The following is a 27,098-nucleotide window of genomic DNA, read 5'->3' as shown; positions in this document are numbered from 1 at the left end:
AAATGGAATACTACGGGTAACTTTAGTTAATAGTTTCCTTGGAAATGTAAATGTGTTGAAAACATCAATGGGAACACATTCTTGGGAACAAATTTTGATATAGACATGTTATAGCCACTTTGACAATTCAAGGTATACAAGGGTAAATTACTAATTAATTACACCATTTGTCACCTTCACTAGCATCTGCTGAAGAGAGGAAGTCAGTTTCTCCAACCCTGGAGAATCCATTGGGGAAAGTTAAACCTCTTAAGAAAAGTCACAGACAGTGTTGAGTTTTTGTGTCACATTTTAGAAGTATTATAAGCTGTATTCCAACTGATTCTCACAGGCTCATACATTTTATGCCTTGGGTTAAATTAATAAATTATAAATTAGTAATTGGATAACATTCTATATGGAGACTAATACTTAGATTTTTAATTTTAGCATTATGACTATCAATATCTACACACCCACATACATACATACTTGTTTAAATACAATCATGAGGTAGAAAGGATAAATTTGTTAACATCATTTTGAAGGTAAAGAAACTGAGTCAAACTGAGGTTAAGTACCCAAGTATCAACAAGGCCCAAAGCATCAACAAAGTCTTCTTCCTTCCATGTAGCTTCTTCCTACAGCTAACAGTGAGAAAGTCAGAAATTAAGCTTTGAAATCTAAGTTCAGCATTCTGTTTACTAAACTACATTAGTCCTAAAATCCTTCTAATTTTCCTTTTCAAACCGAATTGCTAAATGTATTCTATGACTTTCCTTTCTGGAATGTATTGATAGAACATCTGTGACACAATAATTGCATCCAGAAGAACACAGGCCGGTATCATAAGTGTTGACATTTTATAGTCAGCAAGAGACCAAGTCTAACATTAAGGTCTGCTTGTGCAAGGTTTTCTCAATAATGACTTTAATATTCTGGAACAAAATTTCACTTTCAAATGCTTTACAATTGTTTTATAAAGAAAAGTGCTGGGGCCGGCCCCGCGGCTGAGTTGTTAAGTTTGTGCACTCTGCTTCGGCGGCCCGGGCTTTCACTGGTTTGGATCCTGGGCGCAGACATGGCACCTCTCATCAGGCCACGTTGAGGCAGTGTCCCACATAGCACAACCAGAAGGACCTACAACTAGAATATACAACTATGTACTGGGGGGCTTTGGGGTAAAGAAGAAAAAGAAAAAGAAGAAGAAAAAAAAAAAAGATGACTGGCAACAGATGTTAGCTCAGGTGCCAATCTTAAAAAAAAAAAAAAAAGCTTATACTCCAAAGGAAATGCTAATCAAGATACCAAAGATATAAAAATAAAGCAATCTTTACAAGCATCTTTACCTAGGGCAGGAGGAAGAAGGCCTTGTTGATACTTTGAGACTTCCTGATGTGAAACATAGAGGTAAGAGGATTTCTTTCTTTCCTTTGAAGATAAACAGACCTTGTGGGCAGGCAGAATAACAGCCCCCAAAGTTGTCCACGTCCTCATCCCTGGAGCCTGTGAATATGTCACCTTACGTGGCAAAACGGATCTTGCAGATGTGATTAAATCAACGATCTTGAGACAGGGAGATTATCCTGGATTATCCAGGTGAGCCCAATGTAATCACAACGTGCTTATACGTGAAAGAGGGAAACAGGGGTGTCAGAACCAGAGCACAGCAGCCTGAGAAAGACCAGACTGGCCACTGTTGGCTTTGAAGATGAAAGGGGGCTATAGGTCAAGGCAAGTGAGCTGCTTCCAGAGGCTGGAAAAGGCGACAAAATGGATTATGCTTTAGAGCCACCTGAAGGAATGCAGCCCTCCAACACTTTGACGGTAGCCTAGTGAGACCCATTTTCGACTTCTGACATCCAAAACTGTAAGATAATAATGTGTGTGGTATTAAGCCACCAAATTTGAAGGTGATTTGTTCATAAACAAGAGGAAATTAATATATACCTCTCAGAATTAGTCTGTGACTAGGAAGGTGAGAAGTGTAACCAGCATTTTTAGAGTATTCTTCTTAAATACTACTCTCTTCTGTTGAAACTTTAAACAGGTGATTTTCCATCAGCTCAACTTCACGAGTGCTTATCTACCACATTTACAATTTGGTTCCAAGAATATTGACTCAAAGCTTGAAAAAAAATTTTTATGTACTGTTTCTTCAATAAAATTTAGCGTTTTTGAAAATGTGCCAGGAATTGAGCTAAGGATATTCACAGATTATGCAGGTTTATAAAGTTACTAAGAAGAAAATATGTCTACACGAAATTATGTTTTAATGTTCCTTCATTCTTACAAACTAATTCACATTAAGTTTAGTCATTTGGATCTCTTGCTTTGAAAAATAAATTAATAAAATTATGTCTAAACCTAACACATTTTCCTTAGAAGAGCTTCAAAATGACCATACAATGTATCAAACAGGGAAACAGCTACAAAGTCAAACTGAGATTTAATCTCAAACTCGCAACAAGAGTAAATATTTCAAGTATGTAAGAAGATAAAAAACTGATAAACAAAAGGTAAACTTTTATTTTTAATTAAAAAAAATGATACTGACATGTTTGCCTACAAGCAGTGCCTGAGAGAAAAATAACAGGAGCCATACGAATGATTTAAACTTTTCTACTAGCCACAGTAAAAAAGTAAAACCAGGTGAAATTAATTTCAATAATCTATTTTACTTAACCCAATACTCACAACATATTATCATTTCAACATGGCGTCAATACAAAAACATTATTAGTGAGATGTCTAACCTTCCTTTTTTGTGCTAAGTCTCCGAACTCAGCGTGCATTTCAAACGTAAAGCACATCTCACTTGAGACTTGCCACGTTTCAAGCGCCCACATGGCCGCTGCACTGACAGCGTAGCTCTGTGTGCTTAATGCGCTCCTCTAAGTTTCTCAGCTTCCCAGGTCCTTCTATGCTAATTCAAAGACGCCAGTGTTAGAGTAGTGATTTACCAGCTATCTCAGCTGCTGTCTTCTGGAAATCGAGGAATGCTGTGTTCATCAGGTGAACACAATTGTGGTGAAAACGTCTACTGCATGTGACAAAAATTTTATCACCTGCCTTGACATCCATTTATCATCAAGGGCATATGGGAGCCGAATAACTGTCACCTTTTTAGTCTGGCCTCAGACTGCAATAAATAACAAGCAATACGATAAGCATTGTAAAAATATTTTTTAATTTGTATAATCTTTGAATTTTTCCATCTCAGAAGAATGAGAAAGAAAATTTACCATGTAACTTTTAAGGGAGAAATCAAAAGCAGACGGTTCTCCTGGGTATGGCCAGAACACAGAAATTAAAAAATAAATAAAAGAAAAATAAAACTAAAACCCATAAAATGGTAACAAAAGAAAATAAACTAAGCCCTTTGGAAATACATGCACTGTTAATTCCATTTTAAGTATAATGAAAAAACATTTCACCTCAGCATTACCTATCAAATTTTACTGAAATCAGAGGCCTACTTAGTGCAATTTCAAAGACAGTCTTTTGACCATATTTGAAAGACATAAATAATTTCCCTTTGTGTGAACTCAAAAGCCAGGCAAACAGGCCAGAAATGACATTACTTGTGTCTGAGGAACGGGGATAGAGGTTTTATCTTCCCTAACTCCAGCCCAAACTTAAGCCTGACCTGAACCCAGATCCTCATCATTCCAGAAATCCACCGGAGAGAAGTGCTGGAACACTGACTGAAACCTTGCTGGACATCTCACTACTGTGCGGTCTCTGTTCTGCAGCCCTTTAACGGACTTAATAACCGGCACCCTCTGAAGAGGCGAGGAGCTTCTATACCCTCCGTGTCTCTAATTCAAGCCCCTTCAAGAGACAACTATAGCAAAAGTGTGTTGATAAAACTTGCTGGAAGATATAAATGTCAGAATCTGTGCATTTCTGTATTTCATAAGGTTGATAATTATGACAAACAAATCGCTATGGACTGGGTGACAGTGAGCAGGATGGTGGAAAGTCTGAATTTCAATAATGGAATACACTTTGGCAAAGCAACAAGTCCTCAGTCACTAAAAGTGTGAAGGCCAGGTTGAGAGCACTGGGGGCTGAAGTAGGTGGCCAGTACCTGGACTTCTGTTTAAGAGTCTATGTGAGAAAAAAGACTGGAAGGAAATACATGAGAGTATTAGTGAATATTCTCTTTAATGAACTATGCACACTCTTTTTTTCTTTCTACTTCTCATTAAACACGTTTTCCTTTAATAATGGTTTTTAAAAGGGTGCTTTATAAAAGTTGCCACTCAAAATATCTGTAAGGAGAGCGACAATATAACTTATTGTTCAAATTGGACACTTTGAGGAAGGAAGGAGACATTATTAATAATTATGCTAAGACAATAGGTATAAACTGGGAACATCGTGGATAAACCAGAACATACGGCCACTCTACCTAAATATTATCTTCCTACTGTTTGTATTAATACTTTGTCATGACTGGTAAAATCTGGAGAATCAATAAAGCTATACATATCCGTATAATAATTTTCTAGATTCTATTTGAATACATTAGTTAATTTTTTGGCAGGGGTGCCATTTTTCATCACGTATCCTAAGTGAACATTTTCAAAAGGATAGTCTAATTTTGTTTCAGTTAATCACAGAAAATTAGATACAGCTGGCTATGTTTTTACAAAGGAGTAGGGGAGTAAAAGAAGATTTTAAAATATGTTTGCATGCATGTAAATGATATTCATTCTGTAATCTAGGTAAACCAAATCCAGAGTATAAAAATCAAAGAAGAAAAAAATGAAAGAGGTCAACAACAAAAAACCAGTTACTTCTGGGAGCACTGAAATTCTACTCTTCAGGCAAGCTGAAAAGGTAGAATATTGTCAGGCAGAGAGCCTAACAGTGTTCACTTATGTTGTTACGTGGCTATCTCTGAAAACCCTGGACTGAAAGTCTCATTATAAAAAGATAAGACCAAGTAAAGAGTTGCTTTTTGTTTTGGAGTCATTTGGTTAAATACCTTATTACATGTAAGAATTATTTTGTGACCAGTTTTTCCATTACTGCTTCAAAAAACAATTCAATAAAGCTGATTTCTGTACAGAAAACCATTCTGTTAAAAGACTGAGCAACTCTTAACTAAACAATAGGACCACATAAGTCTCCTTTTCTCTGGTTTCTCTCAAGATGTTTTAATTTTATAGTCAACCCTAAGCATATAAGAAATGAGAAACTAAACTTAATTTACAAAAAGACAAGTCCTCAATTTATCTTAGGCAGATCCCAGAAGCAGCATCTAGGTTTGAGACTCCAAAATAAATCTCTATCCACGAGCCTTAGAACAGTCGCGGGGGGACCATTCCAGCACAGAATCTTAGGGAACAGTTAAGAAGGGCAAAAGATGAAGGCAGATTCTCTATCAGTCCTTGGCAATCCCCAATTCTGTGCTTTGTTTTAAAAACATTGACCAATTAGTTCATAGTCTGTCTACCCTTTAGCAGCGCAAAGAAAAAGGGGGCAGTGAGGACACAGCATCCAGCTGAGAGAAGCAGCATATGCTTCTAGATTCTCCAAAGAGAAAAGGAAGCTTGTGTCATTTTAAAATGAAAATTACAGGGGAGAAGCAATTGAATTGGGTAAATTTAAAAAGTTTTAGTAGTAGGCAAATCCTTGAAGTCAATGAAAGAAGCCTTACGAAAGATCAATTTCCTTTGCTTCACAAGAATTCAATCAAATTATTTTCTTGGTAAGGAGCAAGTCCTCAACGCCTGATGGAATTATATTGGGCTTCCAGTTAGAGTCTAGATAAGAATATTTTAAGTGCATACACTTAAAACCAAAAACATTTAAACTACTACTTTAGATAAACAGTCAATAATCTTCACATATTTGTTTTACATTCATGTGCTTCTCTAAACCATTGTTATTTTCCACCTTGTATGCAAAAAGGTAACAAAAAATAAACGCAAACTATAAAAAAAGGAATAGAAATCCATGTGAGGAAATTACAAGCACAAACAGCTTTACTGGTTACAGTTTGAACAGATTTCACTTTAAAAATACTTACCAAGTTCAGTGCTGGAGAAAGCTCTGTATAGGCATATTAATCTTTTTTGTTTTAACCGAACACTGGAAGCTTAGAGTACAATTACCTCTTTAATAATTAACAAATAATGATTACAGTCAGAATTAAACACTGTTAGTGTTGATGCATTGTATAAAGGAAGGGGCTAATAATCAGAGCATTAGAACAGTACACACATTCCTGTCAGTACAGACAGGGCAGGACGCATACATAACTCTGGAGATATATGCTCTTCCTTCCCATCGTATGGTCAATTTGGAGCAGGGAATTGAAGACAGGTAAATAGTAACTCATTTATTTGCTTTATTTAGCTTTTCTCAAATTACATTCTTAGAGATTTAATCATAGCCGAGGTCTATTTCCAAAGTTCAATAGAGATGACCAAATGAAAATTAATTCAAAAATTGGTCTAACCTAAAAATGCAAGTGGAACTGAACACGGCAAGGTAAATATTTACAAGCTGGGCCCCAGCTGATTGTGTCTGTGGGGAGTATTTCATTTGCTGAGGAGAAAGAAAACTTTCAAACGAAACTTCCCGAAATTCAACTCAAGTATTTTTTCACAACACCATTTGAACACTTTACCATTCCCTCATTTCCTAAAAACACTGCAGCTTATTTTAGTGCATACATATTCTAAATCATATAGATTGGGAATTTAAACTAGTAAATTACTAGGGGAAAATAAGTCTTAATTAAAATTTTCAGTCCTTACACAGAACACATTCAGAAGTGAACACATCTATCAAATAGTACGCTGTTACTACTTTCATTCTTATGCAAAAACCATCTCACTGTACGTGTAATTGAAGTGACTTGACATCCTGAAGCCTGCCTCTCCGGGGGTAACTTGAAGGAGGACATCGGCTCACAGGGAAGTCCTGAGTCGCCACTCCCTGTATTTAAGCCTTGTCAAAACTTCATTGAAAGAGAACAAGTCAACTGAATGCCTGAAACATTACATTTGTTCTAAGTATGTCATTCTGAAGTTCAATTTTTAAAAGCTGAATTGTTCTGACAGAATTCAGAACAGAATTCCACTTTTTCCAGTGTTCTCTCTCTTCCTTTAAAATAAGCAGCTTAGGCCAACTCTAAGTCTGATGACGGCCGGCATCTCCCACTTCCTATCTTCCTCCCCGCCACACTCTCCCTTCAAACTTTCCAATTTAAGCGTCAGGATAAAGTGTGGCCCTGTGCTAGCTTATTTTTAGAGATAATTTAATCCAAGCGAGATAGTTGGGATATTTTCCGCAGGCTTGAAAAACAGCTTAATTTCTCTGATTACTGACTATTTAAAATAAAACAAAAAAGAAACCAAGCACACTTAATACTGAAATGGAGCTTACCTTAGAGCCGCGTTCATTAAAGATTATTTCTACATCTAGGATTTTGCCAAACTGCTGCAGAGACAAAAATAAAAAGTTATTTATGGTCAGCTTTTCACGCACACACTTTACTTTCTTCTGAAAAAGGAATAGGCTTTTTTTTTTTCCTTTAAACTATTTATTTAACCTCTATGTTTCTACTTGTCCATAGGTCCCAATATCAGTTTCTGATTTTTCCTTATCACTGAGCCAATAATCTCCCCTTTTTCACTTCACGCACTCATGCACCATCCACCTCTATCTAGTAGAAGCTGTTTGCAGAAGATATTCAGTGCTACCCTATTACATGCTTCTTCACACGGACAGGAACTGTGGATTTTCCTAACTACATCTCTGATTGTTAAAATGTCTTAGTTTTAATAAGTAAATCCTAAGTAGAAAGATATACTATTGAAGGCTGTCTTTCTTTCCCTTTCTTTTTTTTTATTTATACAAGTAAATCATGTTCACTCTAAAAATTAGAAAACATAGATAAACAAAAGGGAAAACAGAAAATGAAGATCATCTGCAGTCTCACCATCTTTAACATTTGGGACACAGCCCTCCTGGCTTTTCCTAACACATATCACTAACAAGAGACATCTGACACACTACACACACTGCTTTTTTTTTTTTTTTTTTTTTTTTTTTTTTTAAATTTTTTATTATTTCCTTTTTCTCCCCAAAGCCCCCCGGTACATAGTTGTATATTCTTCGTTGTGGGTTCTTCTAGTTGTGGTATGTGGGACGCTGCCTCAGCGTGGTCTGATGAGCAGTGCCATGTCCGCGCCCAGGATTCGAACCAACGAAACACTGGGCCGCCTGCAGCGGAGCGCGCGAACTTAACCACTCGGCCACGGGGCCAGCCCTACACACACTGCTTTTTAAAACTTTTTTTTAACTTATTATACTACAGACAACTTTCCAAGTCAATAAACATATATCTGTGTTATCATTTCTATAGGCTACATGCTATTTTCCATCATACTAAACATTCATAGACATTATGGATGATTCCATTTATTTGCCATTTTAATATTTCTGCAATGAACATCATCAAAAATATTTTAAATACTAACTTTGTTTTGCAATTAAATATTTTAACATTTGGACAATCAAACAAAGCTAAAAACTCAAAGCCTAAATAACTCTATTCTTAGGTAGCTCAACAGAGGGCTAGGGAGGGGCAAACATAAAACGCAGTAACTATGTGGAGGAGAGCCATATGTAAGGAGACAAAACCACCTGTCTTCCTTAACAGGTGATGAACTGAGTTGACAGGGACATGCAGTAAACCTCCAGATAACTCCTTGGCTCACTTCCCTCTGAGTACTGGACGGATATACCCAATTATCTGCTTCACTTGGATTTCAAACCAGACTTTGGGAAATGGAAAAAACTAAACAGTGAAAAGAGCAAAAGGGAAATCATGCTTTCTCATGGGTTGAATCATTACTATCTTTATTTAAAAAAATGTATTAAGAGCCTACATTTTCTAGAGTAAGACTTTTGTATTTAATAGAAAGTTAGAAAAATCAAGGAAAGAAAATGTCTCATTTTAGGTAGGAGGGCATTTAATTTTATTTCTATGCCTATCCAAAAAACTAAGATTTGTATGGTGTCTATTTTAGAGTTTGTTGGGTTTCTTTTTTTTTACATTTTCTAATGTATCCTTAAAACATCCTTCTAGAGTAAAGACTGCCTTCCTTTAATGGTTAAGGAAAATGAGGCTGAAAAAGAAGTTACCTGTCAAGGTTACAGAGCTAATAAAAAAAATGGAGCATGAAATCCCCTATTCTTTACCATTGTCCTTCTGAGTAACAGGCACTAACGACGAAGAAGACAGAGCAACTACGTATTCCTTGCAAGGAAATTTTTTTTTTTGCACTTTTTGCCTTATGGGAAGGGCATAATACATTTCAAGAAATCACTGATAACTGGCCGAGGCAGGTCTTCCATAGACACTATTTTTCTGACTCAAGAGAAAATGCACTTCTGACAGATGAGAATGGACTCCATTTTCACAGACGTCTAGTGATTAAGATTCCATGTTCCCTCTGGTAATTCAGGAGGGAACCTAATAGCTCACAGTGCTGGGAGGGTTCTGCTTAAACGTAACCTAAATTCTTTATGCTGCCCTTTATATTTTCCATGGCTCTCTTTTTCTGGAGAGATGAAGAACAGTTGGCTACCATTTTCTGTGTAAAAACTCTTCAAGTACTTCAAAAACATCATTAAATCTCAACCCTAGCCTTGCCTTCAGTGTGAAAGCACATCCAGGTAGTCAGCCCTAAGCTCCAGGGTCTTATCGCCATGAAGTGGCCATAAACAAGACTTAAGGAAGCGCATCTGCTCTCCTGACAGCACTAGGCAGCTGCACTAATGAAATCTTTAAAACTAGTCACATCTCCTAATCCTAGTCCAAGTTAAGAGTTTGGCCAAATTAAAACCAGCAACAACACATAAGCCCAGAAAAAAAATTAAGATTCTCAGTAGTCATTCACTTCCCAGTAACCTAAATCTTTGCTATTACACGTTGCTTTCATGATAGAGATTTCAGGAGGAAGTAAACAGCTGGAAGAACACGACAGAGAGAGCAAACTAACCTCCTAGCCTGATTTCAGACATTGCTCTTGACACTGCTGAGTTATGAGCAAAGAAGTAAAAACAAAATCCAGGTCCTATCTGCTCTCACAGGTATTATTTCCTTTAATTCATAACACTCAGAAAGGCAGGGACTGCTATGTTGTCCTGATTTTAGCTCTGGAAGTCTCACATCCCAAGAAACCGCGAGTCCCAGGCAAACCCAGCTGCAGTGACCTTCTGTATGTGAGGACTTCAAGGCTAAGGTCTAAAACAGACCAGGCGGTAGGAAAAGTTCCTAAAGACTGCGGAAAACAGTGATTTACCTCAGGACCTTTCCTAGTGTATTGGCCGTTCTATCCTAAAATACTAATGACTAACAGTACATCGGTGGATTAAATTATATTTTAATTATAAAACCCACAAAAGGACTTCAGAGACTTACCCCAAACATCTGCCGGAGGTCCGGGTCCCGGAAGCGGAAAGGAATATTAGAGACATGGAGTCGTTTGGGTGTAGATTTACTCTCTGAATTTTCACTACTTTGTGTCTGTGATTGCTGGCCGTCTGTCTGTGCTCCCCCTTCTGTCTGCTAAGTAAAGAAATAAACATTGAATGAAAAATAAATACAGTTACTTCACAAGAATTATGTAAAATAAAGTCCTCCCATGCCAACTGTTCTCAGTGTCTTTAAGCAAACATTACAGTTGTCCTTTCAAAGAGAAAAAAACCCAAAGATGTTATTTATCTATGTTCAAAACACTGTAGTTTACAAACAAAATTTAGGTCTTTTGAACATTAACAGCACATCAGCAAATTAGGAGATAAAGATTAGGAGAAACACTAAGTGACCTGCCCACGGTCACACAGAGATGCATTAGGATAACTGAAGATTTAAAAACAGGACCATTATTCCTAGAGTCTTACAGAGCTTTCTGTTTTTGAGATCTTTCCATTTCGAAAACGAAGAGTCTGTTGTACTTAGTTGTGGAGGTCAATGCATTTTTTGTCTATTATTTCAGGAAATAAGGGAATATTTTTATATTTCATTCTCTCTAATAGTTGTAGAGTTGATGACTACTGGGTTACCAAAGCATTACCTTATTATTCATGAAGAGGAGACACCTAGTGACAACGGGCACTTGGCTTAAAAACTGATGCAGCGCCTCCCTCTGAAACCCACCTGCACTCTCCTCCCTGATTAGACCCCTCCTGCTAACTTCAGCACAGGGCAATGAACCTGCGTAGCCGAGAGCAACGCTGCATGTAGAAAACCGGTGGGCAAAGGCTTGATAGGCCCCTGACTAATCCACTACATGCACATAAATGCTAGATTTGTACACATCCATAGCTCAGGAGGAAACGTGAGGGTGGGTGTACAATTTTAATCATGAATCTCTTTTGCAACATCCTAGGCACGCATTTGCCTCATTTTTTTTCAATAAATCCTCAAAAAAGTTGCTGTGTTGAGAAATACTTTCGATAAACATCTAACGGGTGTGATACATTCTAGGCATTCAAAACCATTTATTTTGAAGTATTCACGTGGCAATTTAAGAATCTTATGTTTTAGTGTCCCCTGTGAAGTGTGCGCCAAACCAGATGGCTCGCCGAGCTGATTAAACCAAGATACTCTTCAAACAGGAGTGGAACTTGCTGTGCCTATTATCTCAACTGAGTTAGAACCGGGTCCCTAACAGATTCTTCTGGGTGACACAGAATGGATCCTTCCCTTTGACCCAATGTTCAGCTAAAAGAAACCGAATCACAGATACTTCTGGCTCAGCGATGTTAGCAACTGTCTTGAAATGAAGTTTGAGATGTTAAAATATAAAGGATAATCAGGAATAAACTCCGCATGAATACCAGCTTTCCAAGTGTCAATGTAAATGATGGCAGCTTTTATCTCATTCCATTCAGGCCTTGCAGATGGCTTAAACGCGCAATGATTCATATGATGTAAAAATAGCAGAAAAAGGAAGAGCCATGAAGCAATGTCCTGCGAAAGTGTCAGGTTTTCAATCATCAATCTGGGCACGATGCAGACTAAACAAAACAAATTCCACTCAAAGATGAAACTCACTAAAGTTACTAAAACAGTATCACGGACACCAAAGCAAAAAGCAATACGCATGAGCATCAATTACAGCTAATGCTCATTCAGGCACCTTCAAACTTGCCCCTCACATCTCACAGCTGGATCGCACGAAACTCCTTCTTCCAGCAAACTTTCAAACCACTAGATCTGAGCTGCAGGGTGATAGTATATCACTCTGAAGAAAGTTAAAAACACTGATTCTAGCTCCAAACCACTGTTTTATATTTAACTTACGTATGTAGTCCAGGCAATCTGTAACACCGTACGTGAGGTGGCAGGATAAATGAAAACTAATGACTACTTCAAAGTATGTTGCCTGAGGTGCTCATTTGTTGCTCTTGAGAGTTTTTTACAGCCCTGAAGACACAGGTTAAGAAGAAGTTTGGAAGCTAGACTGGTTAATTTTCCAGCCTTGGAGTGAACACCTACATTTTTTAAAAGCATGAAATCTTTAATCCTAGGGAGACTTGGCAAGTGGAAAAAGTGAACTATCATTTCTAAAATTCTCAAGCCTTCTGATTTAACGTAAATTTTACAATTGAAGTTCAACATACAAATGTACTAATCATATGCATACAGTTTGAATGAATTTTCACGAAGAAAATACATCCATGTAACCATTACATCCACGTAATCAGATCAGATCAAGCAGCAGAACTTCAGGTGCACCTTCAGGCCCACTCCAGTCACCTGTCGCCACCCTGACTCCTAACGCCATAGATTAGTTTTGTCATTTTTGAACTTAAAAAAAAAAAAAAAAGGAATCATACAGATGTATTCTTCCGTGTCTAGCTTCTTTTACACATTGTGTTTGTGTAACACACACACTGTGTTCTAACTCATCATTCTTCCATTTTATAAACATACAGAATTTACTTGAGCCGCTTCCAGGTTTTGGCTATTAAGAATAACGTTCCTATGAATATTCTTGTTATGTGTCTTCTGGTGCACACAAGCAGGCATTTCTTTTGGGTGTACATACATCTAGGAGTGGATCTGCTGGGTTAGGGCTGTGTGTAAGTTCAGCCTTACCGATAACGTACGTTTTCCAAAGTGGCTGCACTAACTTCTACTGCCACCGACTGTGTATGAGAGGCCTTAATATTGTCCTTTTCATTTTAACTAGAGGTAGTGGCATCATATTGTGGCTTTAATTGGCTGTCCTCTCTTCAAGACTAAGATCCTTTCTTCTTCCCACTTACACAATTTTATTGAAAAATGGGAATTCTCTGTAAAATAGCAACTATTTCTTCACTGCATACTATATGACAGACCTTTATTTAAGCCTTTTAATAATCTTTAGTATTTAAACAGTGTTTTGTATTTGCCAGACAGCGGCCTAAGTATTTTATATATTTTAATTAATGTAATTCTTTCAACAACGCTAAGAGTAGGTACAATTTATTTTTAAACTGAGAACATAGTAGGCACTACTTTTTACCCCACTTTTCAGATGAGGAGTCTGAGGAATAGAAAGATTGCCTAAGCCATGGAACGGGGATTCAAACACAGGCAGTCTGGCTGCAGGGTAAATGTCCTTAACCACTATATTGTATTGTACTTTACATGGATTATTTTCTTTAATCCTCATAATAATCTTGAGGCTGGTATTACTATTATCCCCAATTGACAGAGGCAGAAACTAAGGCATAGAGAGGTCAAGTTAGTTGCCCAAGGTCACATAGTAAGTGGCAGAGTGGGAATTCAAAACCAGGCAGCCCAATGACATGTGCTAAACTGCCTCCTTTCCAGCAGCGAGCCCACGCTCTCCTCTGTGCTTCTCAACAGGAGTGAGAACACGCGTCGATCCCGGTCTCTCACTTTTTCAGGACCCTCACCTGAAGGAGCAAGACTCTTCTGCAATGGAGGGAGGCATGGGGGTAAGGGACAAGGCCGGGGACAGTTCTACAGGAGGTGACATGCATTCTACAGCCTGAGGGAAGAGGGGCAGGTCAGGTCACAAAGGGAGAAAAAGGAGAGGAAAGAAAATCAGCAAAAGCACATTGACATCTGCGAAGGCAAAAAGCCAGAGAACCGCTAAGCTGGCACTGCAAGGGGCTGGAGAGCAGATCTCTGTACGTAGAGCACACAGGAACTGGGAAACCCATGTGGGATGCAGTTAAATGAGATCCCATTTCCCATTTGACAGTCGCAGTTTGAAGTTTACCTCACTACAGACTGCTCATTGTTGAAACACACAAATCAGAGAGAAAAGTAAATAAAAGTTTTTAGGCTACATCTTTGTGAAAGGTGGACAGTTAAACTGTTCTGAGAAAAACCTCGGTCAGTATAGCACTGGCTTGCTTTATTTTCTATTGTAAGCTGCTGAGCAACTTTATTCACTGTGTAAAAAACCTCCCCAGGTTCTGTTGTTCCCTTCTGTGGCCATTTTCCGACCTAATTTACTTACTGGGCAGGGGATGAAACGGAGGAGGCTGGAGACTGTGCACTGAGAGAGTAGAGCGCGGACGGGCAGCAGCACTGCTCGATGCAGCCGTGGACTGAAGCTGCACATCCACACTTTAAACAACTCGGCTTCCCTGTCAACACTGCAGAGGGCTCAGGGCCTTGTACACTGAAGAGCAAATGGATTTTTGTCTCAAAACCTCATTCTAGAAATGAAGACTAAAAATGTTTTGATGAACTCAAACTTTTAAAATTCTTATAACTGGGAAGTGGGTTAATTTTTCTGACTCCCCTACGAAACAACGGAAATATTTTAACTATTTATACATTGTGAACAAATGGTCCACTATGTTCTGAAAGAGAATTCTGGGTAGTACAAGATGAAGTATTACTTTCCAAGTCTTTATCCTAAGACAATATATAACCTGAGACATTAAGGAATCTCTTGATTAACTCAGAAATAATATTTTGACTTATGGATTATCCATTTTCTTCAATATTTATTTCTCCTTTTGTTTTCTGGGATGTCTTCATTTCTTATTTTCACCTCTGTGAGGCTGAAGGGGAAAAAGAGGAAGAGGAAATTCAATTTAGCACAGTAAATTTCTTGAGAATCTGATTTATGTCTGAAAACATCTACTAAACCAACCCATTTTAATGATAGTTTGGGTATAGAAATGTAGGTTGAAAAAACCTTCCTTTAGAATTTTGAAGGCAACTCCCAACTGGTCTAGCTTCCACTGTTGCTGCTGAGAAACCCTAAGGCATTATGATTCCTGTCTCCTTATATGTGACTTTTCCCCCATTCTCTCTGGTTTGTAGACTATCCAAATACATCTAGTGCTGTAAAATTTCATAGTCATATGCCTTAATTGGTTTATTTTATTTTGATTTATTTTGCTGGGACTTGTGCGGCCTCTCCTAAGTTGGAAATTAATGTCCTTCAGTCCTGGGACATCTTCCTGAATTATTTTGCTGATGATTCCTACTCTCTATATTTTGTCCTTCTCTCTTTCTAGAGCTTGTATTACTAGATATTAAATCCTCTGGATTTGTCCTCTAATTTTCTTATCTCTTTCTTGTATTTCCCGTCTCTCTGCCCTTTGGCTCTATTTTCTGGGATATAGGTTCTTAATCCCTTATCTGAAAACTCTGGGGCCAAATGGACATCAGAATTCAGAATTTTACGATTTTAGAAAGGCATGGTGCATAACCCATAAAGTAACACCTTCGGTGAGACTTAAGGCAGTGATATTTCTTTAGCAAAGTATGTGCATATTCACATAAATGGCATAAAGACTACATATAGGTTGTGAGTTTTGCTGTAAACTTGGGAAAACATCATTTGGTTTTCAGAACTTTTTGGATTTTAGAATTGTGGACAAGAGACTGCAGACTTCTGTTTCTTCAATCCCATCTTCCAGCCCTCCCATAAAGTTTGTCCATCTTGTTGCGAGGTGTTTAATTTCAGGGGCTTTTCTTCTTCTCTGAACCCCTCACTCCCCACCCCCTTTAATCTAGCATTTCATTCTTGTTTAGTGGACGTAACATATTCTCTTATCTCTCTGAGGATATAATTATTGCCTTGGTAGTTTCTTGGGGGAAAGGATTCTTTTTCTACCCAATGTCTTTTCTTGTTTTTGTTCCCTACCTTTCACGCTGTAAGTTTTCCTCAGGTATCTAGTAGTCCTTGGTTGTCTGCTCATAATTAAGAACTGAGAGGAGAGGGTAGCTGAAAACTGACCAGAAGTTCTGAGTGGGTGGGGTGGAGGGGCTTGATGACTTTGTGACTCTTCTCGGTTCAGTGAGGTAAGCAATCTGTTGGGAACTCCCCTCACTTGTGCATCTTTCAGTCCTTCCTCTTGAGTTAGGTTCTCCAGAGAATAGTTGTCCAATCTCCTAACTGGAGGCATCATTTTCTGAAACTTTGGTGGCACAAATGGAATTATTTCTCAGCTTTCCCCCACTACTGGCTGAGGGGTAAGCTTATTTGGGTAGGCTAAGTCAGTTACTAATTCGCCATCCACTTTCTAGTTTCCAAAATTATTAATTCTCCTGTTCTTGGTTTGTATTCCTAAAAACGCACAGACACAAGAAACATTTACTGGATTTTTGGAGGAGGCAAAATTAGATGGGTGTATTCAAAAGTTACCTGGAACTAATAGTAAGTGTTTAATAAAATCTTATAATGCTGTATGCACATATTTTAATGAAGGCAGAAAAATAGGGCAATATGACCTTTGTTTATTTTGAGCTGACACGTATGATATTTGGGAGATACTGCTTTCAAAATACCCTTTGTATCTCAAGAGAAGAGCCAGCATTACAGCCTTCTCCAATGCAAACATGAAAGGCTGTGGGAGAACAAGCAGAGACCTGGGAAATGAGACACGGTTATCAGTCAACAGCAAGTCGTTAAATCCAAAGTTTTTTCCTTTCTTTGTTCTTTAGAGCCTGGAACTACTTCAGATATAAGCTGAGGATAATTAAAATATCTTGGGATAAGGAGGCATGACAACTAACTGCAACATGGGATCCTGAATTGGATTCAGAAAAGAAAAACGGACATTAGTGGAAAAACTGGTAAAATTTGGATAAGGTCTATATTTTACCTAATAGTATTATACCAACATCTCTTATTGCCTAGTTTAGAAAATTGTACCATGTCTACGTAAGATGTTGACATTAGGGTAAGTTAAGTGAAAGGTATACAGAAACTTTCTGTCCTACTGTCACAACTCTGAGTCTAAAATTATTTCAAAATAAAAAATTTTTTAAAAAGGAAAAAGTATTTTTGGATGTAAGATTCTAAACCCTATAGAACATTAAAACACAAAGAACGTTTAGTTGGTTTAATGACTATATACAGGCACAATTGTAGATAACTGTTTATGTCTGTATTTAATATATGGGTTGGACCACTTATAAAAGTCAGAAATGGGCTCAAAAGTCCATTCCTTTCAAATCACTGGCATGGTGAAGGAACAAACTCTATTTAATCTAATATTACTATTATCTATTCCCAAATTAGAAAGTTTAATTTGTAAATTTCTTTTATTTACAAAAGCTCAGTCAAGTGAAGCTTCATCTCCTACAGCATTTTCCCTAAAGATCTCATTGTTTTAAGAACAAAAATATAAATGATTCCTAGTTGGATTCAATTTTTTTTGGATGGGGCTGGTCTTCAGTCAAGGTTTAAGGGAATCCTCATCATTGAATGAATTAGACATTTTCACAATGTTACAAAGTCAGTCACATATAGCACAAAGGAAATGGTCCTGAAAACTGCGAAATTCAAGACTGAACTTATTGAAAGGGTAGTAGATATTTCTATTAATAGCTAAAAGTAGAGCTGCCACGTGAATTGCCACACAATTCATATACATTTGAAATTAGGCAGTTATGAACAAAGTTTTCATTTGGGAAGCTTCACATTGGTTCTGTTAAAGGAACCAGACTGGGCTCAAGATGGAGTTGCTCATGTTAAGCCCCAAGTTAGCAAACCGAAACTTAACTGTCTATGCGCAGCTCTTCCAAAGAAAGGCCTAGGTCATCCAATCAGCATCGCCTGCTCAGCACAAGGCACCTGACCCGACTCCAAGACTTCCCTCTGCTCCATATAAGGAAGCTAACCCTGCTCGACCCAACCAGCAAATGCCCAGTATAATTTCCTTCTTCCTACTCCCTTCTACTTATAAAATCTCTTGCCTGTACAGCTCTTCAGAGCTCCTTTCTATCTGCTGGACTGGATGGTATCCCATTCATGAATCACTGAATAAAGCCAGTAAGATCTTTGTAATTTATTCAGTTGAGTTTTGCTCTTTAACAGTTTAAAATTTGCATGAAAGTGAAATGTCATTAATTTTTCTATATCACACTATTCCAAATATGAATCATTCAAATTCGTATAAAATAACACTGCAATGTATTTTATACCCAAGAAAATCTAATGGAAAGATTATTGCCCAAAATAGCTTTAAATGCATCTAAAGGACATGTGTGTGTACATGCTTCAAAAATCATAGAGCGATGCATACCAAAGGGTGGAATGCCAGTTCTGCAGAAGGTTAACTGGTATTTTGTAGAAAACGGGTTTCATAGTCAAATAAATTTGCAAAATACAGGCATGTCTTGGAGATACTGTGGGTTCAGTTCCAGACCACTACAATAATGCAAATATCGCAATAAAGCAAGTCACACAAATGTTTTGGTTTCCCAGGGCATATAAAAGTTATGTTTACACCATATTGCAGTCTAAGTGTACAATAGCATTACATATAAAAACAATGTACATACCTTAACTAAAAAAACTTTATTGCTACAAAATGCTATCACCTGAGCCTTCAGTGAGTTGTAATGCTTTTGCTGGTGGAGGGTCTTTCCTTGATGTTGATGGCTGCTGACTGATCAGGGCAGTGGCTGCTGAAAGCTGGAGCGGCTGTGGTAATTTCTTAAAACAAGACAGTGAAATTTGCCTCATCAATCAACTCTCCATTTCACAAACGATTTCTCTGTAGCATGCGACACTGTTTGGTGGCATTTTTACCCAGAGTAGCACTTCTTTCCAAGTTGGAGCCAATCCTCTCAAACCCTGCTGCTGCTTTATCAACTAAGTTTACGTAACATTCTAAATCCTTTGTTGTCACTTCAAGAATCTTCACAGCATCTTCACCAAGAAACCACTCAAGAAACCACTTTCTGGGGCTGGCCCTGTGGCCGGGTGGTTAAGTTCACATACTCCACTCTGGCAGCCCAGGGTTTGGCAGGTTCGGATCCTGGGCGCGGACATGGCACCGCTCATCAGGCCATGCTGAGGCAGCGTCCTACATGCCACAACCAGAGGAACTCACAACTAGAATATACAACTATGTACTGGGAAACTTTTGGGAGGAGGAGAAGAAGAAGAAGAAGACAAAAGATTGGCAACAGTTGTCAGCTCAGGTCCCAATCTTTAAAAAAAAAAAGAAAGAAACCACTTTCTTTGCTCATCCCTAAGCAGCAACTCCTCATCTGTTAAAGTTTGATCATGAGATTGTAGCAATTCAGTCACATCTTCAGGCTCCACTTCTAATTCTACTTCTCTTGCTGTTTCCACCATATCTGCTGTTACTTCCTCCACTCAAGTCGTGAATCCCTCAAAGTCATCCATGAAGGCTGGAATCAACTTCTTCTAAACTCTTGTTAACGTTGATACTTTGTCTGTTCCCACGAATCAGGAATGTTCTTAATAGAATGTTCTTAATGGCGAATCCTTTCCAGAAGGTTTTCAATTTACTTTGCCCAGATCCACCAGAAGAATCACTATCTATGGCAGCTGTGGCCCTACGAAATGTATTTCTTAAATAATAAGACTTAAAGGTCACAATTAAACCTTGATCCATGCACTGCAGAATGGATGTTGTGTTAGCAGGCATGAAAACAACATTAATCTCAATGTACATCTCCATCAGAGCTCTTGGGTGATTAGGTGCATTATCAATGAGCAGTAATATTTTGAAAGGAATCTTTTTTCCTGAGTAGGTCTCAATAGTGGGCTTAAAATATTCAGTAAACCATATTGTAAACAGATGTGCTGTTATCCAAGCTTTGTTGTTCATTTATAGAGCACAGCAGAGTAGATTCAGCATAATTCTTAAGGGCCCTAAGCTTTTTGGAATTGTAAATGAGCACTGGCTTCAACTTAAAGTCACCAGCTGCATTAGCCCCTAACAAGAGAGTCAGCCTGTCCTTGGAAGCCAGGCATTGACTTCTCCTCTCTAGCTATGAAAGTCCTAGATGGCTGCTTCTTCCAACAGAAGGTAGTTTTGTCTACACTGAAAATCCGCTGTTTAGTGTACCCACCTCCATTAACTCTAGGTCTTCTGGAGAACTTCTGCAGCTTCCACATGAGCACTGGCTGCTTCCCCTCGCACTTCTATGTCATGGAGACGGCTTCTTTCCTTGAACCTCATGAACCAACCTCTGCTAACTGCAAATTTTTCTTCTGCCACTTTCTCCCCTCTCTCAGCCTTCACAGAACTGAAGAGAGTTAGGGCCTTGCTCTGGATTAGGCTTTGGCATAAGGGAATGTTGTGGCTGGTTTGATCTTCTATCCAGACCACTGAAACTTTCTCTGTATCAGCAATAAAGCTGTTTCGCTTTCTTATCATTCATGGGCTCACTGGGGTAGCATTTTTAATTTCCCTCAAGAACTTTTCCTTTGCATTCACAACTTGGCTAACTGGTACAAGAGGGCTAGTTTTCCACCCATCTCAGCTTTCGACATGCCTCCCTCACTAATCTTAATTACTTCCAGCTTTTAACTTAAAGTGAGATGTGTGACTCTTCCTTTTGCTTGACCGCTTATGAGGTCATCGTAGGGTTATTAATTAGCCTAATTTCAATACTGTTGTATCTTAGGAATAGGTAGGCCCAAGGAGAGGGAGAGAGATGAGGCAATGGCTGGTTGGCAGAGCAGTCAGAACATACCTTTCTCGATTAAGTTTACTGTCTTAGATGGGCGTGGTTCATGGCATCTCAAAACAATTACAATAGTAACGTCAAAGATCATTAACCACAGATCATCCTAATAAATATAATACTAATGAAAAAATTTGAAATATTGTGAGAATTATCAAAATGTGACACAGAGACATGAAGTGAGCAAATGCTGTTGGAAAAACGGTGTTGACAGACTTTCTTGATGCAGGGTTGCCACAAACCTTCAATTTGTAGAAAAATGCAATATCTGTGAAATGCAATAAAGTAAAGCATAATAAAACGAGGCATGCTTGTACTGGACTAAACAAAGTTAACAGGTTTCTTGTGAATTCTGAAGAGGGAGAACTCACTTTTCTCCCAAAATATATATTACATGTATCATTCAGTCAGTCTAGTTTTTCATTTTTGCAGAGCAGGCTATAAAATTCACTTTGAAAAACACTGCTTTAATCAGAATGGCTCTTAGGGCACCACCTCCTAAGGGTGTGAGGGAAGAAAATGGCAAGAGAAAAAGAGATACAATTGAATGGCTTGTTAATTTGTATCATTTTATAAGTCAAGAGCTGCCTATAACACTTTCTTTGAAATGAAATAACTATATATTAATAATACCATAGTTAATATTCATTGAAAATTTACTATGTGCCAGGCATTATACTAAGCATTTGCTATTCATTTTCTCATTTAATCCTAAAAACAACCCTATTAGTTAGGCACTATTATGACCATCTTTATAGGTGAGGAAGATGAGATTTAGTTAAAAATCCTCTCCTAGTTACATATTTAGCAAATGGAAGGAGCTGGGAGCTAAACCTAACTCAATCTGATGGCCAGGGCTCAAGCTCCCTAACTACAATACTATAAAATAAAAAGGGTTTTAAAAACAGCTTTTTTAAAAAAATTCAGTTTTACCTGATAATATTTTAGAAAGTTGGTTGGAATACTTTTTATTATATCATTTTACAGTGCCCCCCCCCCCCAAATTAGGAACTACAATCCATATTGATACATCAACTAGATTTGTTAGCAATTCAGCATTTTTATAAATGTTTATAATGGAGTACATGATGGGTTAACACCTGGTGGAATTAGATTGTATGAATTCCTTCTGAAAGAGTAAAAATGTCCAACATGATAGACTATTTTTCTAAAACGTGAAATCTTGGCCCAGATGTTTTATTTACTGAAAACCAGGGTATTTCACAGTGCTAAAATAACACACTAAGAACTTGTGATTTATTGAATATTAAATTATTTTATCTAATGCCACCACCAAACACAATTTTTTAGGCTTAGAAAATTGAATTTCTATCTATATAGAGCAATTCCCTATTTGAGGAAAATTACTTGTAGATTTAGTTATTTTAAAGAAAAATGCTTAAGTATTTCTTCTGTGTATTTGAATATTGCTACAACAAATCAAATTCTGAGAATCTAGTCCTATTTGGGCATTTAAATGTAAGCTAACATTTTTTCAATAAACTAGTAATTCAATTTTCTTCAGAAGATATCTAGTTCCATTTTCTCAGTGGGTCAAAGTGCTATAAAAAGCAATTACAAAAGGCATCATTTGTATGTAATATCATCATATATTGATTATCAATATCATACTGTGAAACAAAAACCAGTATCACTGTTAAACAAAAACCATAGCCAAGTCACTTATTTTTTTAGACCAGGAGTAAGAATTATGTAAAAATTATATGTAACAGTGAAACACACAGAGAAGACTGTCTCAATTTTTAAAAACTTTATACTTAATTGAATGATTCTTTAATATTTTAATGTACATTTTAAAATGAAAGAAATCTGTTAATATGTCTAGTGGGAGTTCTTAAAGTTGAAGAGTAAGTAGAAGCTAAGAAGGTAAGACCATCTCCACGGGTGCCTTCTATTTTTCATAATCTACACGGGGAAGCAGGGAAATAGCGCTTGACTTAAAGCAGACGTCCTGAGGCCCCGCTCTGTCACCCGCGAGTGTAACCTTTTTCAAGTCACTGGAAACTGCCAGCCTCTGCTGTGAAAGGAAGGTCTAAGGTGATTTCTAAAATTCATTTTAATTTTAAAATTCAGAGATTCTAATCAGAGTTTACCGACTCCAAAAGATAGTACAAAATATTTATGGAAAATATACAACTTGTAGACAGGTTAAGACAACCCATGCCCCCAAGTAACCATTAGTGCTGCTTCATCCTGGCCCTGACACGGGAGAGCAGTAAGGGGCAGCAGAGCGCAGGATTACTGTTCCTAGTAACTCTGTCCTGGTTTCTTTTGGGGTGTGAGGGTAAGAAAATAAATAAATGAAGGCATGTAAAGGAGAAAAAGCAATAATCATTAAGTTAACAATATTTACGACATGCTGAAAGGGTATCTTGAGTCTTACACGAACCAAAGGGCAATTTTCTCTATTCAAAAATATCCATGTCTGGCTCTGAGTGTGGCCTTTCTGTAGCAACCTGCATTTTCAAAGTAGGCTATAGTCTCCCTATGGATCCAGCTTTGAAACTGACAAGCAGCTCACAGGCATCAAAACTGTGGAGTTGAAGGAGACAAGAAATTATTTTTCAGGATAAGTTGATGAGTGTGGATAGCTTGTATGGGCTCATGGTCCTCTACCTTTCTTACTCTGGGGGGAAAATGAGGGTCTCTCTTAGAAAAGTGGTTGGCTGGATGGATGAATTCCTCTGTAGTCCCAGGCCTCTAATTCTAGCCTGGAAATAGAACATCATAATAATTACGTATGCTTTGGGCTGAAGGTATTATGGCCCAATAACACAGAACATGACAGCAGGATTTGGGCTCCATCTTAACCATGATGTTCCAAAAGTCCTCATATGGGCAAATGGACCCACTGTTAAGGGCTATAACTTCTTGGCTATGTTTTAGTGGGTCACCACTCTACAAGGCACCTTCAAGTAAGGGAGTCAATGAGTAATTCTAAGGGGGGATGGTTAGACTGACCTTCTGATGGTAGAGAAGCACAAGAAAATCTGGCTTCAACTCCAGAGACAGGGTGTGCAAAAGAGAGAGGAAATTAAGGATTATGGACAATATGGGGTCTGAGTTATCTTTATTTAGAGGTACACTTGAAGGCCCACCAAAGAGGACAGTTGTAAAATCTACAGCTGATTAATATAGAAAGGCAGGCCACTGAGCTATTCCCTCAAATCTCTGCTATAGATGCACCAACAACTCTGTTCAAATGCTTCAAATGACATGCCTAACATCTTACTCCACCTTTATAAGCTTCTTTTTTTCATTCAAAAACCTTACTAAACATCCATTATATACCAATGGGAGTAATAAGAAGAGGGCAAGTAACAGTTCCTGTCCTCAAGGAAAGTACAATCCAATAGGCGGTCAGAATATATATACAAATATAAACCTCATAACTGAAGATTATTCACCAAAGCTTGTCTACTTCAAATACTCTGGTTATTTATGCCTGCTGGCATTTGGTACAATATCTAAGCATTCAGAAACTGAGGTCCTTTCTTCTCCGCAGGCACGCTCAGTGATAATCAAGCCTCTGAAGACCCAGGTGGGAGACCCCTAACTGCTATCTCTTTTGCTGATGCACAGTACGGAACCAACTGACTGTCAAAACAAGCCTCATCTTAAGAGCACAAGAAACTTCTGGCCCCACGTTAAAATCAATTTCTAAAATACATTTTAGGAATAAAAGTTTCAGATGTTATTGCTTATTTCTCATTTTCGTATGAGAAGCCCTTTCTTTTTGTTCTCGCCATCAACAAGATGGGACTATCCATCCAACATAAACATGATCTATATTAAAATACAGCTGTAGTTCACAATAATAAAAGTACAAATAAACGACACTTATCAGGACAACTGATTTTAAAAGATGGTTAAAAGCAATCATCTTAAAAAACTATTTAAACAAGTAATTTACAAAGCATTTCTAATTTATTCTCAGTACAGTCCTGTCAGGTAGGCATTATTAGCTTCATCTGATAGATGAGGAAACTGACACTTGGGAGGTAAAATGATTCATTCAAAATATAGTTATTGCAATAAGGATGACACAATCTTTGATTCTGATCTCCTTATTTGACTCATCCAATCAGTTGTCAAATCCTGAATATTTTACCTTCAACATCTCTCTTCACTTCCTCCCTCTTCTATATAACCACTCCAACTCCCAGTCCAGAGTCTCATCATCAACTCTAAGCACGAGACTCTTTCCTAACCAGGCTCCCTGCTTCTCTACTTATTTATTTTGAGTGTGTGAGGAAGATTGTTGCTGAGCTAACACGTGTGCCAGTCTTCCTCTATTTTCTATGTGGGATGCCGCCACAGCATGGCTTGATGAGTGGTCTGTAGGTCCCCGCCCGGGACCTGAACCCGTGAACCCTGGGCTGCCACAGCACTACACTACACCACCGGGCCGGCCCCTCTACTTATTTTGTATATGCAACAGATTAATCTTCTGAAGCTTAGGTCTGCTCACTGCCATCTCCTAGCTCAAAAACCTTTAATAAAGTCATTTCTCAGGCAGGTATTCAAATACTCTTCCCAATTTGTACTCAAGCGACCTTTCTCCCAGCTTATTTCCCGCTGGTCTCCATGAAACACCCAAAGCTTCAGCCAAATGGAACCCCACACTTTAACTCAAAGACACTTTGATCTTTCCCATCTCTCCAATTTTGCTTTGAGAAATGACTTTCCTAATTCTTCCCACCACCTTCTATACATGGTTGAATTCGAATCCCTCAACACAAGGCCCAGACCAATGCTATCTCCACCAAGAAGCCTCAGCTTCTTTCTCCTCAGACCTCCCAAGGCACACCTGTTATCCTCTTTAATTTTTTCCCCAAGAAATAGTTACTGAGTAACTATTAAGTGTCAACCACTATAAAAAGTCAGGGAATGCAGAGATGAACAAAAAGAACATTTTCTTTAAAAGCTTACAGTTTAGTGAGGGAGGCAAAAGTGAACCAAAAACTCACGCCTCATAAGGTCCACAGAAAGTGGTCAGCTCAGGAGTCTCCGTGAGCCTAAATGAAGGATACAGAGATTTAGCTTTGTCTAAGAAAGTCAAGCAAGGCTTCCCAGCGGAGCTGACACTTTGACTGAGTGGGAAAAGATGCACAGGTGCCTGCTAAGAGGATTAATGCGCATAGCCACTATCTCCTTCCGTGGAGCTGGAGATGAAGAGTCAGAGTGGGAGACTGGAGAGGACGGCCTTTGAATTGCCCAAGTGTACAAACCCTAATGTGCCATGAAGGGCCATTTCAGGAATCACAATCAAATACTGTTTGTGGAATCGATTTTTAAACTGAAAAGTGCTATACAAATAAAGATATAATTTATTTATACATAACAACGCTTCCTATCTACCTTTTGAATTTAATTGGCAACAGGAATTACCAGACTCATTTTAAGAAACATATACACAGACAGTAAAAGTTTGACAGAATCATCTAAAATGCTATCAAATGTAGGCTTTATGATATCCTGCTGTCCTGCTCAATCTCTCTCTCTATACACCCCACCCGAGAAACACACAGACGTACAGAACTTCCAAAGGTAAATGGCCCAAGAGCAGTGAATTCACATTCAAAATTCACACTTAAGAATATAAGAAGTAACTTCAACCAGAGCTTCCTAATAATTTCCCATTTTATTGTCAGAAACTTCCTAAAATTAGAGAACCTGTGCTATCTCTGTTTGTAGGTACAACTCAAAGAATTTTCCATTTTCTCTTCAGCATCAATAAATTCACAATCTATACACATGGATTCCTAATCTTATTTCAGTATTTCTTTAGGAACTCAAATTGGTCAATATAATGCAAAATTATCTAGTGAACGGTTTCTAAGACGCATGAAGAACAGAAGTCTTAACTATATATATTTATATTACAAAGCAGGGCTCACCCTTACTACTGTCATTAGAAACACAATCTGCGAGTCTGAAACAATGGGAAACAGGGGCAATAAGTAAAAAAAGAGAAAGAGAAATAAGCAGCGGTGAGAAGTTCAGTGAGTAATTGCAAACTACCATGAAATGATTCAGGGAAAGGACTTCTGGCTTTGATGGCATGAACAGGTCAGTGAATCCTCTCCTCAAAACAAGACATTAAAAAAACTGGACGAAATCGTCA

General features: G+C 38.0%; 1 protein-coding gene across 19 annotated transcripts in view; it reads right to left on the bottom strand.

The window, feature by feature from the left end:
- Nucleotides 1-27,098, bottom strand: part of RBFOX2 (RNA binding fox-1 homolog 2) — a 261,300-nt gene that overhangs the window by 26,346 nt on the left and 207,856 nt on the right. For 13 of the 19 annotated variants that reach the window (XR_006886178.1, XM_046646489.1, XM_046646495.1 and 10 more), the window contains 2 exons: nucleotides 10,433-10,579; nucleotides 7,387-7,440 (listed from right to left, as the gene is read on the bottom strand). Coding sequence is in view for 18 of the 19 variants with exons in the window: in XM_046646489.1 (XP_046502445.1) it covers nucleotides 7,387-7,440; nucleotides 10,433-10,579 (201 nt within the window). In the remaining variant the exon portion in view is untranslated. The remainder of the gene's footprint in view (nucleotides 1-7,386; nucleotides 7,441-10,432; nucleotides 10,580-27,098) is intronic. The other 6 variants (XM_046646490.1, XM_046646493.1, XM_046646497.1 and 3 more) reach the window with 1 other exon arrangement.

The sequence above is a fragment of the Equus quagga genome, chromosome 19 (assembly GCF_021613505.1).
Source record: "Equus quagga isolate Etosha38 chromosome 19, UCLA_HA_Equagga_1.0, whole genome shotgun sequence".
Classification (NCBI taxonomy): Eukaryota; Metazoa; Chordata; class Mammalia; order Perissodactyla; family Equidae; genus Equus; species Equus quagga.
The sequence above is the reverse complement of the archived record's forward strand: the minus strand, read 5'-3'. Positions and strand labels throughout refer to the sequence as shown.